The 19,025-nt window shown below is 39.5% G+C and overlaps 1 protein-coding gene across 1 annotated transcript in view; it reads left to right on the plus strand.

Moving 5' to 3' along the window:
• The window catches only part of LOC306772147 (ryanodine receptor 3), a gene marked incomplete at both ends in the record, with an annotated part of 112,904 nt that continues 93,879 nt past the window's right edge, over window positions 1-19,025 (plus strand). The window contains one exon of the mRNA XM_079261561.1: window positions 1-48. Coding sequence (XP_079117687.1) covers window positions 1-48 — 48 coding nt within the window. The remainder of the gene's footprint in view (window positions 49-19,025) is intronic.

Raw genomic sequence — 19,025 nt, forward strand, 5'->3', positions numbered from 1 at the left:
ATGGCTGAAGGCGGAGAAGGAGAGGATGAGATCCAGTTCCTCAGAACTGTGAGTACATTTTCCCCGTCCGCTTTCACATGGAAGTGCTCTGGTGGTTGAGGAAATGTGTGTAGCTCTGTGTTTCGTGCGTGTGAGATGAACTGAGTCGATTGCCAGCCACTTTCCTGCCCTGGCACGCTGTTTTACCGCGTAGCCTCTGATAACCTCGTGCCTTCTTGCTGATCTTCCAGGCGGCGATGTTTTCTATTGTTTTGCGCATCGCTCACTGACAGCTATTGTCTTTTCTGCAGTCCGTCTCAAGAAGTTCCCAGCAGAAATGTCCCTGCTGTTTTAAAAAAAAACAACTTACATTTTACCTTATTGCACCATTACTGTCAACATGTGTCCACATTTTCAAACCACATCGACAGGAAAACAGTGATTAGACTTTGAATAAACCACTTGTTTTTTGCTTTTCAGCACCACTTAAATCTTTTTGAGGAAAAGGGACTTCTGTGCTTATTATAATAAATACATTAAATCATTTGTATCCTTGCAGGCTAAGCTGTCAGCCCAGGGTTCCTGTGCAGCAGCAAATGTTTATGCAAATGAGATAATGACTACATTTTGGAATAAATGCAGTGTTGTTGCACCCCAGCCAGATTTTACTCATGCTGCTTCACTTGTTGGACGCAAAGCCAATATAGACAGACTGTAATGCATGCTCGTAAAGAGAGGCAATAATTTAGGATTAAACACAAGCTGTAGATTCTTTGCTCTTCTTGGCTTCAGTACAGCACTACAGTGGAAACATTTTGCTTATTAGTTCAAACGTAATTTCCTTAGGTTGAGTCTTTTCATCTTGAAAATATTCGCCACTTTCCAGCGTTGACACAAATAGATGATGACACAGCTGACTCATCTATGATCAAATATATTTAGAGGCACATCATGTCTGAAAATGCACACTAGTCCATGACAGATAAAGGAGCAGCGTGCTGGAGGTCTTCCAGTATGCCCCTGAGGACAGTGGGAGGTGTTTGGTTGCACGTATCACTGGCAATGCTGCTTGTGGTCTCCCTTTATTAAGCTGCGTGCAGATGTGCAGCCTGCCGTATAGTGAGGCAACCACACTTCTGGTTATTCTCATGTAATCCAACACAGTAAGGACAAATTCCTAAAGAGAATCATGAACAACAGACTTTTTTTTTTTAAGTGAAAAGTAGTTTAAAAAGACTAAAGGGGAGTTTTAAGAAGTCCCTTTCCTTTCCTCATGAAAAACAAAAGCTGATGCCGTCTACTTATTTGTCTGTAGCCCTTCAACCTTTTAACCGCAGCTCAAAGAGGTCACCACATCAGCATGCCCACCACTTCAAAATAGAGCTGACATTTAAGGACCATTTCTTCTCTTCACAGGCCCTGAACTTAAATGCCACCAGTCCTCATTCAAGATTTTTTTTTTATACACAACCGCTTCTGACAGCTGCGGATTAGGTGGAGTTGCTTCGCTCATCTCTTTTAATCTAAGTTTTCAGGCTACTGGGGCCACTCTCCTGCAGAAGTTGTACATATAGACAGGCTGAACAGCTTGTTGCTTCCCTCCATGCTAAAGCAGCTGGCAGGCTGGATGGTGTTGGGACAGGGGTGCAGCGAGCATGCCTGGATGCCATGTGTATAAAAGTGTGTGCGTGTGTGCGTCGAATGCAAATGCAGAGCTGTAGCTGTGTGGCGCAGTCAGGCTGCACCAGACGTGCCACGGCAGAGCACAGTGCAGAAATTATTCATCACCCGAGCAAGACACTCAGCTGAACTACTCAGCCTAGAAGAGCAGAAGGGATGCAAGCATGAGTGTGTGCATGCACATGCTTAGGGACATTTTTTTTTTCTGTGGCACGTGGCAAAAAAAAAAGAATCAGTCCGGCAGATACTAATGCTCATTTGGATGCAGATATTAGGGTTCAAACACATGCTAACACACATGGACTTGATTCTTATACCCTTATGTCAGCATCACTTGGTGTGTGTTTGTGTGTGTGTGAACATGTAGAGGCTGTATTTCTTGCTTGCATCTAAATGTTGACTGTTATTGGAGTGAAGGAGCTTGGTAAAGCAGTTTGCAGACTGCCTTTTCTCTAACAACACAAAGTAATTTCCCTGGAGTGGTAGCAGAAATTACCCCTGCCTATAAAGCCAACTCAGTGGGAGGAAAGGAGAGGAGGAGAGGGAGAAGAGCGAGGATATTGCTCCGCCATGGGTAATTTGATGTTGTAGGAAGAGGAACGGTGCTGATTGTGAGGCAGAAGATGCAGAGAAAAGCCTCTCCTCGCAAACTGCTATTTAATGTCACATGGTTGCACAGACAGTTTAATAACCCCTGCATGTTGTATTTGTCCTGTTTCCAAGCGTCCTCAGATGCACCAGCTCCACCAGGAGTGACTTCCTAACCAGCAGTACAGTGAAGAAAATATCAACTCATGGCTACATTGCGTAGGGAGCTCATTATGTAAGGATAGTTTGCTAAATGAACTGTTTTTCTCATGTTTGTTAGTTGAGCAGAAAGATCAAGGAATCCTGACAAACTCATGTTTCTTGGAGGACTCTGCTTTTTCCTTGATTTTATTTAAACACAAAGAAGGCCACTTAGAAAATGTGTGGTCCTGGATGCAACAAACACACACGCACGCACACGACTTCTTTGTTGCGAGGATCCCTGCTAGGCGAATATCAAATTCTGGGGATCTATTAGCGGTTTGAGTGGGTGTAGAGACTTTGAAAAGGCCAGACTAAGGCTGTGACTAATGCACTGTGGCAGCGCATGGCTTGTTTATGTGAAGGCACAGACCTCACTTTGCATCCAGGCGATGACTGTCGATGCAGCAGCACAGAGGAATAATGCAACTAGCCAAAGCATGCTGCTTCAGAAGAGTAGAAAAACACACAACGGTTCAGTTCAGCTGTGATCTCAGAGTCTGAGTTTCCCTGCACCCTGCGGGGCATTTCTTCTCTGTTCCCTTGTTACTGTTGGGCTTTTCTGTTCTTTTGGGCTTTTTTTCCCCCTTTTGTGATCATTTGTTTGACTTGGCTCACTTGTCCTGATTTCCTGGTTTGTCTCTTGAGTGGTCGCTGCTTTGCTGGTTAAGGACATTTTGATGAACGTGTGTGCATCTGAACCCTGCAACCTGCTACTACAGACAGTGGTAACAAATTACCTCAAGTAGATGATCCCATCTTCAAAGGCAGAATTATTTGACCATGAGATGAGCTTGGCAACAATTTGTCGCTTTCTTTTATGTTCTGTATATACAGATAATAAAAGGAACTTTTTTTTTTTTTTTTTATAAATGGGGACGCAATAAAAATCTGGTCCTTAACGGGAATTAAAATGAGGAAAATGCAGCCTCAGGTCGAACATCAATGCATGATGTGCTGAACTGTGAAAAACCAAGCCAAGATACAGAAGAAGTGGGGGAAATGTTGGATGCATCCCCTGATTGAGCTGCTAATATAACAATCTTTAGTAGAAATATTATACTTATTTCCATTATGATATCATCATTATGTCTCTTACATCATCGTGAAGGTATTCCTGCTTTCCACTGTTGCATCAGCTCATTGAGCTTCATTAACTTTCTTAATGTCCACTGCGTTTTTTTACCGCTGTCTAGGAAGTTTGTCTGTCTGTTTGTCTGTTAGCTACTTTATGCAAAAAGCTAATGAATGGATTTTTATGATCTTTTTTTTCTGGGTCTTGGTCTAACTTAGACTTCAGTAATGTTTGGGCGTGATCCGGATCCAGGAAATTTATTTGAAGGATTACTTATCATTGTGAGATAGGATGTATGCATTAAACTCCACAGTAAATGGTCAGGGTGCTTGGCCAAAATTCAGGTGAAGTTCCCAACAGGTTCTACAAGATATCAAAGATAGATCTGGATCCCAGCACAAGTCTGGATACTACGATTCAGAACAGGAAAATAATTGGGGATCTTTGGAATTTTTATTCCTGTAAGAGAACAAATTGAGGTATAAACATGCAACAAACACCACAATATAGCCAAGACACGGTGGATTTGTTTATCAATGTATCAAGGACTCTAATAGTGTATCCATCTAAAATGAATGTAGGATGATGACATATGGTGGAAATTACAATAAATGGGCTGCTTGGTGGAGGTCTGCCCTCTCCAAGTGCTTTACTCGTTGATTATGTTGAGGTCTTTGTGAATTCAGGTTATAGTAACATGTAAAAAAAACACCACTTAAATCTTCTTTTCAGCCATTATTTTGCTGCTGTCTTTCATTAACCTGTTGCTTGGTATAGCTGACAGCCAGATTGCTTCCCAAATCATCATCCATCCTCCGCTGTACATAACAGTTGGCATAAGGTGTCAGTGCTGGTGTACAGTATTCAGTTTTCATTAGGAATGTTGCTTTGTATTATGACCAAATAGCTACCAGTCCACAAGACAGGTCTTGAAATAAAATGAAACGATACCCCAGAGAAAAAGTGCAATGTTTTAGATATTTATTTATATATAAAAAATAATAATTAGAAGAGTTTGAGTTGTTCTGGGGGGTGAGGACTGCTGGCAGGAATGATTTCCTGTATCTTTCTGTCTCGCTTTAGACTGGGAAAAGTCTTTCACTAAACACCTTCTGTTGTTTCCTCACTGTGTTGTATGCGTTCTTCACCACTCTAAAAGTACACTGGATGCAACAGTACTATTTAATAAATAAAAAGAAGTTATTGTTTTGTTTAGACAACATAGATTCAGTTAAAAATTTCAAAAGATGAGAGAAAAGCTGCTCATTGGACTTAGTGTTTTCACCAACTCTAAGCTGCCCATCCGTTCTAACCTCATACAGACTACTGAAATTCTTACACTTAGTCAATTAATCAGGTGTGTTTGGTCATCTGCTTCTTGCTACCACTGACTGCACCTTCTTAATTCACATGAAAGCAGTTCAGAATGTGCTTTATTTTTTACACTTCTGCATTTTGACTTAGTTTATCTTAAATAAATCCTGACACAGTGACGTATGTTATGTGTTGTTGTCAATGTAGAGATGCATTCGCCCAGCAAACATCGGATTATTGTTTTTCCTCATCTGGTCTGGTAAATGACACCTTAACTTTCTTTCAACAGGGTCTGCTCCCTTTTTCACATTTATATAAGTTCAGACTTGTTGGGGATTCATATTTCCCTCCGCCTGTTGCTCCGTCACTTGCCCTGCATATAATCATCGGAGATTACCATGAAATTATTTCCCTGGATGGGAATTCAGTTCAGCGCATCCCTGCATTCAACTTGACACTATGGAGGAGAACTTTAATGTTATTACCATGAGGTCTGCTGTCATTTCACGGTTGACTTATACAAAGTAATAGCTCAGTTTCATTAGCAACCAAAAGGCATTTTGAGCATAATGGTGCAGATTCGAAGGGAAGGAATCTTGGATTGATGCAAGCTGTCACGCCATGAACTACCTTGTCTTGTGTTGTCTACATATTTCTGCCAGCTGTTATGTTTACTGGTGAGGTATAATAAGCTTAACATCCTTCATCTCCATGTTGTACATTTTATCTGACATGTTTTTTTTTTTTTTGGCAAAACTAAAATCTAATTGAGTTATTGTGTTTTATTTTCCAGAGTTACAGTTGAAATATTCAGAATTTCACTTATCTCATTCATAAGACACATTTTTGGCCATGCTGCACATGAGCATACGTTATACACGCATGTACCCTGCTGCAGTATCGACTTCTCTCGTTTTGCTTAATAGCTCGACGTGAAGTCATTCATCGTTCCCTAAATTGCACTTTCTAAAACTCAGCTTGTAGAAAAGTGTGTTTGTGTGTAGGTTTAGATTGGGAGGAGGCTGTTGTGTGATGAAGATGGACAGACCAGATATGCCCAAGATGTAGAGGGAATTAAGCCAGCTCGTCTGCCCGGAGACAACCCAGTGTAAAGCTGCTGTAATGAGCTATTGATCGGGGCACTAAATGAAGAAATTTCCCTGGTAACGTCAGTGGCATGGAGTAAGCGAGCCTGATTGATCAAGTGTTTTAGAAAATGAATATTTAAAAAGTTTCCATCCATAGAAGACCTCTCCTCTGTGGTTTAGGACCCCTAAAACGTGTAGCATTTATATTCTGAGTGACTGTGTCAGAGGGTGTATATGTGACAGAGGTGACGAATCTCCTTGTTCACTTCCATCAGTCTGCTGCACACGCATGGTACTGTGTTGACTGACAGGTGGGAGAACTATGTGTGAAAACACCTGAAACACCCCAGCTGTGTGTACTTGAGGATACTTCACCCTGTCATGTGTTTCTTATGCAGTATTTCATGTTATAAAAGAATGCACAGACTGATTTAATGTTTCTTATAAAAAGCTGTAATGAAACAAAAACAAAATGATTTTTCTTTGCCATGTTCAGAAATCCCACCAACCCTGAAGTTACAAATGTTTAGTTGCCTTTTTTTTTGTGTTCATCTGCTTCCCAGTTGCTATAGTTGGCTGCTTTGGACCATCAACAATGCTGCACAATCAAACCACTATTAGGCAACATGATAATTTGCCATACCCTCTTTTTGGATCCCTCTTTCCCCTGTAACAGAGAGAGGTCAGAAGTAAAAGGATTGTTCAGTTGAATATATAAGTCAAGTCTACGGGACACATTGATCTAATATATGACTATAGATTTATAATGTACTACAGCGTGCCTATGGCTCTGAAACATTGCTGGCCTTACTATGTTGCGTATTGATTCATTCATGGCATTGTCTTTGTTGCTGAAACAGCAGCCCGAATTTGAATTGTTTCTCTTTTTTTTCCCCTCAGTTTTACACTTCCCAGTCTGTATAATAAATAGTTTATATAATAAATAGTAAAGTCAATGCACTCTACAGAGTGGTGTCACTTTCATGATCATGAGCAGTAACTTGTACTTTTAAAAGAAGATCACACAAACATACTGGGGCTTATATAACTCCTTTAATATTTGTTTTGATATTTCTATAATAATTCAGAGGCTTCTGTGATGCTACAAATACGTCGCACCTATAGCTACAAGAAAATAATGAGATTAGACAAAACTCCAGATAAAAATGTGATTAAACAGATATATTGTATAACCTTTTGTGTAAGCAGGCTATTTAACTGAGGAAGCATTTGCTGACCACAACATGCTCAGTGGCTGTAAATGAATAATTTGAAAAGGTTTATTTTCTTTTAAGCTTCAGCTCTCAAGGTAATTTGATCATATATATATATGTATATATATATATATATATATATATATATATATATATATATATATATATATATATATATATATATATATATATATATATAGGTAGACATATGTATGTGTATATATATATATATATATATATATATATATATATATATATATATATATATATATATATATATATATATATAGGTAGACATATGTATATATATATATACATATATATATATATATATATATATATGTATATATATATATATATATGTATATATATATATATATATATATATATATATATATATATATATATATAGGGCTATTCAGCTTTTGGGTGAAATTTCACAACAAGCCTAAAATGCATTCAAACCTGTACAGGTGAACTTAATGTGATCTTCTCTAAGCTTTTAAATGCACATGTCCAACTGTTAAATGTTTCAATAAATTTTGCACAAGTTGCTGTTCTCTAACAAGGAGCTTAACGGCAAAAATCACGGCAGGTGTGTGATCCTTGAATTGACCAATAAATGTCCTGGTTCAATTAGAGCTGGTGTTTAAACAGTTGTCCTCATCATGCTGTTCACATTTTGACATCATGAGACCAAGACGACACCTAACAATGGAACAACAGTCCCTTGCCATTGCGATGCTTCAAACAGGACGTTCTCAGACAGAAGTGGCCACTGAGCTTGGAGTGTCACAGAGTGTCATCAGCAGGTTGCAACAGAGATATGGAGAGACTGGAAGAGTCACAGAAAGGCCTAGAAGTGGACGTCCTTTGGCCACATCCCGTGCTGATGACGGCTACATTGTGAACACTGCCCTGAGAAACCGGATGATGAATGCCACTCAACTCCAGGCACGTTTAAGAGAGGTGAGAGGCACCCAAGTGTCACGTCAGACCATTCAAAACCGTTTACATCAGCGTGGTCTGCGTGCTAGACGACCTGCACGGGTACCTGACCACACCACCAGGCACAGGCATCATCGTCTTGCATGGGCCATGGAGCATTTACGCTGGACGAGGAACCAGTGGGCCTCAGTGCTGTTCTCTGATGAAAGTCGATTCACACTGAGCAGAAATGATGGCCGGCAACGATGTTGGAGACGTCAGGGAGAGCGCTATGCATCAGCCACTGTTGTCACCAGGCGAGCTTTTGGTGGTGGCGGTGTTACAGTGTGGGCAGGGGTGTCCACTTGGTACAGAACTGCCCTACACTTTGTGAATGGTACAGTGACAATCCCATACTACCTGAATAACATCATTAATCCAGTGATTGTGCCCCTACATGAACAGCACAGGCCTAATTTCATCTTCATGGACGACAATGCTCCTGCTCATCGAGGCCGCATCATCAGGGAACGGCTGTTGGAGACTGGTGTACCTCAAATGGAACGGCCTGCACTCTCTCCAGACCTGAATCCCATTGAAAACCTGTGGGATCAGCTGAGCCGTCATGTAGAGGCTCGAAACCCTGCACCTCAGAACCTCAACGACCTGAGGGCTGCCCTTCAAGAAGAGTGGGATGCCATGCCTCAGCAGGCAATAAGTTGCCTTGTGAACAGCATGAGACGTCGTTGTCAAGCTGTAATTGATGCTCAAGGGCACATGACGAGATATTGAGAAGTTCAAATTTTTTGTTGTGGTGTAACTACCATTGTTGTTACCTTTTGTGTTGAATAAATTTTTTGAGATGAGGAAATCAGTAGTGCATCCTTCTACTTAAATGTCTTACTTTTATGATATTATATCACTGTAGCATGAACATATTGCATTTTCCATAAATTTCACCTGAAAGCCAAATATCCCTAACTTTTTGTGAGTAGTGTATGTGTGTGTATATATATATATATATGTATGTATATAAATAATTTTAGAATTAATAAAATTAATTAATTAAACATTCACCTAAAAAACAAACAAATGGGTTCATCAAATGATTTAAAGATAAAACAGAAATTAAAGAACAAGCCAAATCCATCTCACATTGTGGAGTACACAGGCAAGAAGGTCTTTCATATCACTTTGAAAACAACCTTTTTTTAAATGACAGGAAGCACTTTTGTGTTTGTGCTCTTTGTGCAACTGACTTTCCTATTTCCACAGAAACAACATCACTGCTTCAATTGATTTACCATGAACAAAAATCATTAAAATAATTTCTTGTGGTTGTGCATGTGAATCATTCCCCTCCTACATACTGCAGTTTTGAAATCTGCTGCAATTATGTCCAATGTTCCTGTCTCCCTGCTGTGCCTCTTATAACCTTTTCGAGGGGTGTTTACTGCTTCTGTCTGCTGCTGTTCGGATCCACTTTGCAGGTGATATTTAAGAGACTTTCTTCAAGAAAACCTTCACAATCTCCAGTGGTTTTAGTGCTGCATGGATGAATCCAATTGAGTGTGTGTAATTATGTCATTTAAAGGTTCCTCACACACAGTCACTTTGTTCAGAAATTCTAGAAATGGTAGAGATTTTCATCCAATCTTGACGGTGGTGTAACTCATAAAAGATTCAAGACTGCAGCATAGACAGGGAGACATTTTCACCTTCTTTATTGGGCCTTATTGCTGCAGTCAACAATGTGTGGTATAGAGAAAAAAAAAAGCACTCAGCAGGCAGGGGAAGAGATTCATGAGTGTTGCATTTGCAGCGAGGATATTCAGCCACACACCTGCATGCCACCTTCTCTCTATTGTCTTTACAGTTTTCAGCAGCATTCCCTTCCAGTATGTAGATTCTTTGTACCTTCCTCTTCTTCTTCTAGTCCTCTGCAGTGCTTCTGTGGTAAAGCAACTTTTTGTAGCTTGGTATATGTCTCGCCCTGCAGTTGAGGGAATGTGGTGAGATAGTGGAGCATTTTTATCTATTTGCTGGGCTGAGCATCTCTGCAACATTACTCCGTTTTGTTCAGCCCCCTGTTCTGCTTCCTCTCATCTTACAGACATGTTACTGTAGCAAAGTAGCTGAGAAGCTGACACTTCATAAAGTCCCTCACCAGGCTTTTAACAGCCTTCTCCTTAAATGTATGACAAATCAGAGTGCAGCTAGTTGACTTTGAATGCGGGAAGAAATTGCCCTTCAAAACGCTGTCTTCCAGATGAGTGGAAATACACTGTTTTTAGCATAAAACACTTTTTTTTTTTTCACGATGCTTCTTTCAGAGCGGCATCTCTAAGATGGTCACTTAGTTAAACAACCTATTTGCTTTGATATTCCCTCTTTTCCCGCTCATTTCCTGATCATTTTACCTGCTGTGCTTGGGCTTTGACACCTTCACCTAGCTGTCATCATCAGTCTCCAAGCAAATTGAGTTTGACACAGCGATGTCTCAGCTGGGCTTCAGTCTTTGCTCGCTTCTGGTCTGGAAGCGCAGCACTGCTACGCACAGAAGCATGTGGACATTTGCACGGAAGAGTTTTTGTCAGGTCATGCCTTAAAGGACAGAGGATATTTTTATATGGAAGAAGCTGAGACTGTGTTCAGTGTTGTTGCACATATTGGGATATATAACACTGTTACGCTGACAAGGTTTCTGCAGAACAGGGCGAGAGGAATGTCAGCATTCATTTCTCCAATTTGTGAAGAGATAATCCAGTTAGGATATAAAACCATATCTTTATTGGCAAAAGCCCTGTGGATGCTGTTCCTTGCACGACTTTGGGGCGGTGATCATTTGAGGCGATGATTCTTCCTACTAACGCCATATTTGATTTAGAGAGATTTTTTTGTTTTATGTGACCTGAAAATTTCCTCTGAGAAGAACATTTTCTGCCTTTTGCTCATTTATGTGCAGTGAAAAGACATCCACCAAGCCATTTTCTGAGTCGAATTTTACATATAAATATATAAATACACAAGAATTCCAATAATTCTGCTCATGTTTTCAGCTCCTTAAAGGTAGAGTAGGTAAGATTTTCAATAATTTCAAAATAAATTAACTAAAGAAATAACTACAATCATAATTAGATAGTTTTTTTGAACATGGATGTTTTTTAAACATGTAGGTTCCAGTCTGTCCATATTTGATGTGTTATTAAATTACAAGTTTAATTAATGACAAAGACTATTCTTAAATATTTGCCTACCAGTAAAAAAAAGGGCTTTTTGTCATTTGTAATTTATGGACAGACTGGAACCTACATGTTCAAAAAACGTTCTAATTATGTTTGTAGTTATTTTATTAGTTAATTTATTTTGGAAAATATTGAAAATCTTACGTACTCAACCTTTAAAAGTCACTTAAAAAACAATCAAGCAAAAAATGTTTTACATTTGTTCTTTTCCTTTGAACAATAATAATAATAAGAATGAATGTTTCCTAACAAATGATTTAATTGACAGTAAATGATAAAGTAAGAATAGTGAAATGGTTGAAATCTGAAACAGTTACTGGATTAGAAACACTTACTTTTGGCAGGTTTGTTTCCACAAATCATCTCTAAAATTAAATATAGTCACTAAACCAATGACTACCCATCAGCAGAACAGGGAGTTAAAGGGTTAATTGCTACAAAACTACATCTCACATTCTGCATTTAGAGAAAAAAAACAAACTTACTGGCTTATTGCTTTAAAGGTGCATGCACAACCTTAGAAAACCACTGGTTGTCACAGGGAAGCAGCAGAATCGCAGTTCGTCTCAGTACAACAATTTTTAAACGCAGGTGACTTTGATTATGAGCCTGCATCCGTTTAACTTACCGTTGACACATCTGACCACAGATCTGATGACTAAAAGCTTACTTAGTGTCCAAGTGAGCTTTTGTTAAAAGGTGATAAATTTGGAACAACACTACTTTGCTGCCTTACCTGTGTGTACGTTTAGAAACAGGCTGCATTCAGTCGTCGCATCATCTTTGTCTTTACAACTTGCTGATATGCTGTTGCATGTCTTTTAGGCTAAGCCAGGGGTCTTCAAGGCTTCTTAGGCCAAAGACGCCCTCAAATGGACGAGGACATGACCTTGTGTATAACTGTAAAGGTCGTTTAGCTCAGTGAAAATGTCAGTAGGATTTGTGAATTTGGTGACCCAGACTGTCACTGAGCATCGTCACAGTTCCACATGAAAGCCTATGAACCTCAGAGTGGTTCAGAGTGTCTTCTTCTCCCCCAGCAACACAGACGTTAGAGAGGAGATGCATTTGCAAAGCACTCCTCTTGACTATATTGACACCATTCATGGCTGAGTCCATGACATCTGACAATTCAGCACTCGAGACTTTTGCAGAAAGTGACTCCGTCTGTTGCATGTTGTGCATCTAAATCACTTTTAGAGTCACATCCTTTATAAGCATGACAAGTCCATTTTTCAAAATCAGGCGTTTGTCACGAAAGCGATGGTGGAGGTGTGGACCCAGAATGCGGAGACGGGAGCCAGAGATGCAGAAACTTGACTTTTAATGTGAGAAAACTGAAAGCAACAACACCAGGAGACTCATGTAATGATCCAGCAACATTGAACTGAAACAGAGGCTGTAAATACAGACAAAGACAGAACAAGACACAGGAGAAATGAATCAACTAATTGAGTCCAGGTGAAACCTATAAACGGGCACAAAGGCTACGGAGGAAACAAGACACAACACTACAAAATAAAAAACAGGAAACTAGAACTAAAGACCCAAGATAAACACAAACCATGACAGTTTAATGCAAAACATTTGTCAAACATCCATGACATCTATTTCCTTAAAGGTAAATCCAAACATTAGATAATCATCTATATATTTTCATGTTTTCACTCATTTGCACGTCTTATCAGACGCTAAAACTATTAGAAGGCGTCGTCTTGCCACAAATGGTATCCGAGGTGGAAGATGTCTCTTGTGCTTTTTGAGCCTTTTTCTTTTGTTAAGTCACAAAACTGTCCATTTTTGCACATAACAATGTCCATACACTTTCTCTTCTAACATACTGACCTCAGTAGTTTGCTGTTGCGGATAGAAGCTGTCATGTTTTAGCCAACAACATGTGGATTTGATTGCTCAAGATGCCTTGGTAAATGTTTTTTTTTAATTGTTATTATATTATTTCACAAAGGTATATTCTTTTTGAATAACACTGGTGCATGCATCCTTGTGTTTTCAGATGTTAGAAAGCTGAATATTCTCTCCTGGGGAATCACAGGGAACCAGACAGAGCCAGCATGTCATGGCAACAGATAGGCGTGGCCACTCCTCTTAGTTTGCAGAAGGCTCCAATGGGCCAGTCTAGAGTGGTCTCATAATGTGAGTGAACTGGTACCCAGTATGAAATAGTCCCTGCATATGTGCAGTTCTAAAACATAACATCCTTCTTCATTCACTATAATATGTTGGATTTTTGTGAATTGGGATGTGGATTTAAATTTGTGGGGAAAATATATCAGAAATATACTTTAAAAAATATATAATCATCCCAAAAAATCAGCAGTACCTCCATGGACCCCCTGGGGGTTCATAAATACCCTGTTAAAGATCTCCGAGCTAAGATATCCACAAAGTTGGCAACACTTACCATAGACATGAAAGTGGCATTGATGATTTTACATGTTTTTCAACATTTCTAAAGGATTTGTAGATAAACACACATTTGTAGTTTCATAAAGCACAACATCCTGTCATTTTGGTTTGGATACAGTCTGAATGAACTGCAATCATTGCTGACGTCGATATTCTAGGTCACATATCCAGTACTCCCACCCCCTTGACCTGATAGCGAAGTGAAATTTCCATTACGGTACCACTTGGGACTTCCTCAAATGTCACACAGTTGAGCAAGTGAGTCAAAATCATGCTTGACTTCCTGGACACGGGAAGGAGGAAAATTGCTGTGTTACTGTGTTAGTGCAGCTCTCCCTTTCTCCCTTTGCTGCCCCCCTTAATAATCCAGCACATTGCTTATCAGGAGCCTGTTTTCACTTCTCTGCCACCAAAAAAAAAAAGTCTTAATTCCCTCGGTAAGTGGAGCTGCTTTGTGTGGACAGGAAGTAGTTGGCTCTTTTTGTTCTCTGGTGCAAATCCTACTGTAGCCGCAGTGTTGTCACATATTGCCTGGAAGCGTCCCTGGTGCCATCCTGTAGTCAGGGGTAAAACGCAATAACAAACCCATCTTTTTCCACAGTCATCGTGCTGCTTCTGCTCCGAGCACATGGAAACAGCACACACGTCTTCACTACCTGTGTTTTCATTATTTTATATTTTAAGCAGCTTGGTCAGTTGAAGCCTAAAGCAAGAGAAGAGGGAGTGAAATCACTTACTTAGCTTTTCACATTAGAGCCACCGCTGAGGCAGAGCAGTGCTGCAAGGCGCAATGAAACACTTTCCTGCTTTGTTCCTTCAGTATTGAGAAATGAAGCCAGGCGGAATACCTCTAGACCTGGCAGGGATTGGATCTGAATTCACCTATATTTTTGGATAAACTTTCTCCTCAGATGACATACTGTACGTCACCCTTCGTTCTTGATTAACTGGAACTTGTTTGGCATTTCTACCGCATGCGTTTACACACTCTTACAGTGCGAAGCCAAAAGCAGCCACAAACATTTGGTGCCATGTAATATGTATCCATTTTTTTTTTCACCTCCAGCTATTTGCTTCACAGCAGTTGCTGTACCTGTCTAATCTTCAAGATGGATTGCCTTGGCCCATATGGTTGCTGCTGTTCACAGCTGTATAGTGAGTGTATGGTGATTGGGTAATTAGATTGCCCACAGTGATTAGACAGTCCTGGTCTGAAGTCCAGTAGGTGCTAGATGATTTTTAAACACACACATATATAGACACAAACAACCTTAGAGAATTAAATATTGATGGGACTTTTAAACCACATCAGATTAGATTATCTCCCACTACCTTGATGGGATTTTATTTATTTTTGGGAAGTCAGCAGAGCTTGTTCTCTATGATGGTCTAAAGCTCTTGCAGGGGCTCAGGATGTCTTGCTGTTATGGATTTCTAACACCCATTGAGAGGTTGCTTGTAGGCTAAAGATAAACTTAACTCACTTGACTTGACATTGATCATCAATATAATAACTGTTTTAGTGTTTAATAACTGTGAGAGTATTTCCTAAACACACTGCAGACCAGGCTTCAGCTTATGACAAAAATTCTAATCACTATTATTTTGACTGAAATTGAGATCTTGATTGTTTAACACAATTATCCAGTATTTTTAAACAACGCTGCACGTCATAGTTTTCTCAACTCCGTGCCGCGCATTATAACCGTCTCATGCACGGTTCCGAGTTGTTTAATCCTCTTTTACCGCTTATATAGGCACTATTTTATATTGACCTCGATGTACGTTTTATGCCAAACAACCGCTGTCAGGCTACAGTGCGTTTCTCTCGTTCACCTGTTAAAAGACAGCTGGTCTGAATCAGCTGATTAACGCATTGCTATGGTAACGCCCCGTAACGGAGGGATATTAAAGTGTTTAATTTGCTGAACTACGTGTGCGTTTATATGAAAATAATGTAGCCAGTTCGCACTGACAATGGTATAAACTATGTTGTGGGGAACTTCCACAACCTACTGCAGTTATTCTACATTGACCTGCAGCCGGAGCCGACTGAGACTGGCCGCCTGGGAGTGCTTTTGGACGGGAGAGGCTCCCCCTGCTCGTCCGTTACAGTAACTGCAGAACAATAGTCGCAAGTCAATCGCAAAAACACAAGAAAAGTCTCTAATAACTCCAATAAAAGTTGCTAGATTTGTCGCTTTTAACACAGAAGTCGCCAGATTTAGTGAGAACGGTGTCCGAATGAAACCAAAGCGGCTGTGGGTGGAGTTTACAGCAAAGCGCTGAAATGCCAGAGACACTCAATTAGCAGCTAAAGACAGCAGGAGAGGAAAGTGCAAAGAGAAAAATAATCACACCCTTTTATTTTTATAATCGTTGAAAACCCAGATCATAATTGAGATTAAAATCCGATTAATCGCCCAGCCCTAGCTTCAGCTGCATGGATTTTCTACCAGCATCTGGCCTGTGACTCTATTCAAGAACAAGATGTAAGGCTCTCGTCCTCAGCAAAGCCTTTAAAGGAGGGTAGAAGTTTAGCAGATGTCAAGATTAATTTGTTGTGTCACCCTGGCCTGAGGATTTTAATGATGTGTCTGTCTGTCTGTGTGTGAGGTCTTTATACTCTCTGTATAGTTCTGTTTGCGTTTCTGTCTCTCTTTTTCTCTCTGTGTGTCTGTGCACTGGGGGTAGCATGTTCAGCTGTTTGCCTCAAGATGAGCATTAGCACTCCCATTTACACAGCAACACTGAGTCATGAGAACAAAGCTTCGCTCCTCTGGTCCAAAGTTTTTTTTTTTTTTTGTTCTCTTTCTCTTTCCATCTCCACTGCTGTCACACCGCAGTGTGTGAGGGCTTTAAGCTACAAGCCTGTGAATCACTCCGTCAGCAAACCAGCAGAGAGCTGTAATCTCTACCAGAATATGGAGCAAGACATTTCTTATTTCACAGGGCTTCTTCTGATACTGAAGCACCATTACAGGAGAAGAAGGAAGCAACATCTTGCAGTGTTCGTCATGCAGAAAGTCTCTGCTGAAAAACAAGATGTAGCACGATGGTCCAAAGCTTTTAACTTTTATAACTTTGTTTTATTTAAATGAGATGTATGTGTTTCACATTTTAATCGTGATGAATCAGAGAGACCTGAAACTAAATGCAAATAACCATTTATGTACTGCTTGTTTAGCCCTTTATGGGGCAAGTGACCATTTTTGATCACTTCATTTTCTTTCATATTCAGCATGAAACTATTTATTTTGTTAATATAACAACAGAATGGAGGTCTTGGTACATACCAAAAGGACAATTTTAGGTTAAAAGTTCTCATTTCAAGGTATTTCATTGAGTGCCCTATAAAAGGTTAAGTTTGGATTCGGGTTGCCCAGGTGTGCTGATGAAAATATAACAATTGTGGTTTGAACCTAACCAGCAAAGGTTTTTTTTTATATATATATATAGTATTATAGGTTGTGATCCACTTCCTGATTCTGCTTATTGCTTTGGATAGATTGAAACAACAGGGGACAGGAAGAAAAATCTGTATATGGTTTTCAGACTAAAAGGGTACACAAGTTTACACAGCTGTGCATATGCATGTTTATATGCAATAAATCTGTCATTGTGAAATGCCTACTTACATTTTTGGAAGTTTTAACAAATGGGCAAATTACTGAATGGCTAAAGTGAAAAAAAATGGTAGAGTTACAATCTAGAGGCAATAAATCACATCAGACGTCATCAGAGCTGTGGGAGATGTGGTACCCCCAGTTATATGTTGCTTTATCTGCAACATATAACTGCATATAATTGTACAGTCTGTGTGGAAATGATCAGGAGGTAGATCCAGATATGCAGTTGATGCATGATATGGTTCCTGTTTTTTAAACAGCTTTAGGTAGCCTAAACATTGTATGAGTCAGTCTTGTGCCAGAATATCCGAATGACCATTAAACACCTCATTAGCAAGATCTTCCCACAGCCATTGCACACAACCATAATACACAGCTGTAGTTATTTATAGTAACTACAAATGAGAAAATATTGGAAACACTAATGATGAGAAACACAAATCTGTAAAAATGACTATTCCATACTATAATGTTTGTTGCTATTTAGGTCTTGTCTCTGTTGTTTTATGTTGATTTTTGGTACCTTTTTTCCAATTTCTTTTTCTCTAAATCAGAAATAAATTTGTGTCTGCATGGTATCAAGAATGCATGAGGTGGTGCATACAAACTTTCACATTCAAGCTCCAGATTATATGTGTTAAAAGATGGTTGGTTTTGGTGTTTATTCATTGTTTGCAAACAGGGTTTTTGTTTTGTAATGGTATGCAGAATTCTTGTAGCAAGTAAAACTGCTGCCCAGCTACATTTTGTTCTGCAGTACCCAGCCAACAGTATCAGTCTGTCCAGAAAAAGTCTCAGCGTGTGAATTAGACTTTAAACAGCATTCACTGGTAGCGGGCCCCAGATGATGATGGAGACTTATTACCCTCTAGACTACAAAATAATGTCACATGGAGAGAAAAGTAAGTGAGAACTAGTGCTGCAGTTTGCCTACGGTACTCTGTTTCTTCCTTTCCCCTCCACCACTTTACCGTCCAAGATCCTCCCATGGGGTCACTTGGTGCCATCTTTGCATCAGCTTGCTGTTGGTTCACTAGATTCTTTGGCACAAAATCAAACTAAAGAGGCAGAACATCTCTGGCCTCAAAGAGCGAGGCAAAGAGTGTAGAGCTGCTGCAGCTGCAGGAAAGGAGTTTGGATTTTATCACCACAGGTCTTTACTTTGATGGGATATACTTAGCAATGGCAAGTTCCTCTTAATGGGGGGTATAATTGACTTTTCTTCATAAACTCCTTTTAGGTATTTACATGCACTGTTGGACCAAATTGGTTTGACGCATGTACACAGACAGATTGTACAGTAGTCAGGGAAGATGCAGTAAAGTTTCATTTGATTGCTTGATGTACCACATTGTGTATGCTGGATGTTTTCATCTAGAAAGGTAGTCTTGTGGTTTTAATGTGCCTGATTCTGCACTTAAAGGTAGAGTATGTAAGACTTTCAATATTTTCAAAATAAATTAACCAAAAAAATAACTACAATCATAATTAGATAGTTTTTTTGAACATGGAAGTTCCAGTCTGTCCATATTTGTGTTATTAATTTACAAGTTTAATTAATGACAAAGACCCTTCTTAAATGTTTGCCTACCAGTAAAAAAAAAAGTGCTTTTTGTCATTTGTCATTAATTAAACTTGTAAATTAATAACGCATCAAA

The sequence above is a fragment of the Telmatherina bonti genome (assembly GCF_933228915.1).
Source record: "Telmatherina bonti genome assembly, chromosome: 22".
NCBI classification, from domain to species: Eukaryota; Metazoa; Chordata; class Actinopteri; order Atheriniformes; family Telmatherinidae; genus Telmatherina; species Telmatherina bonti.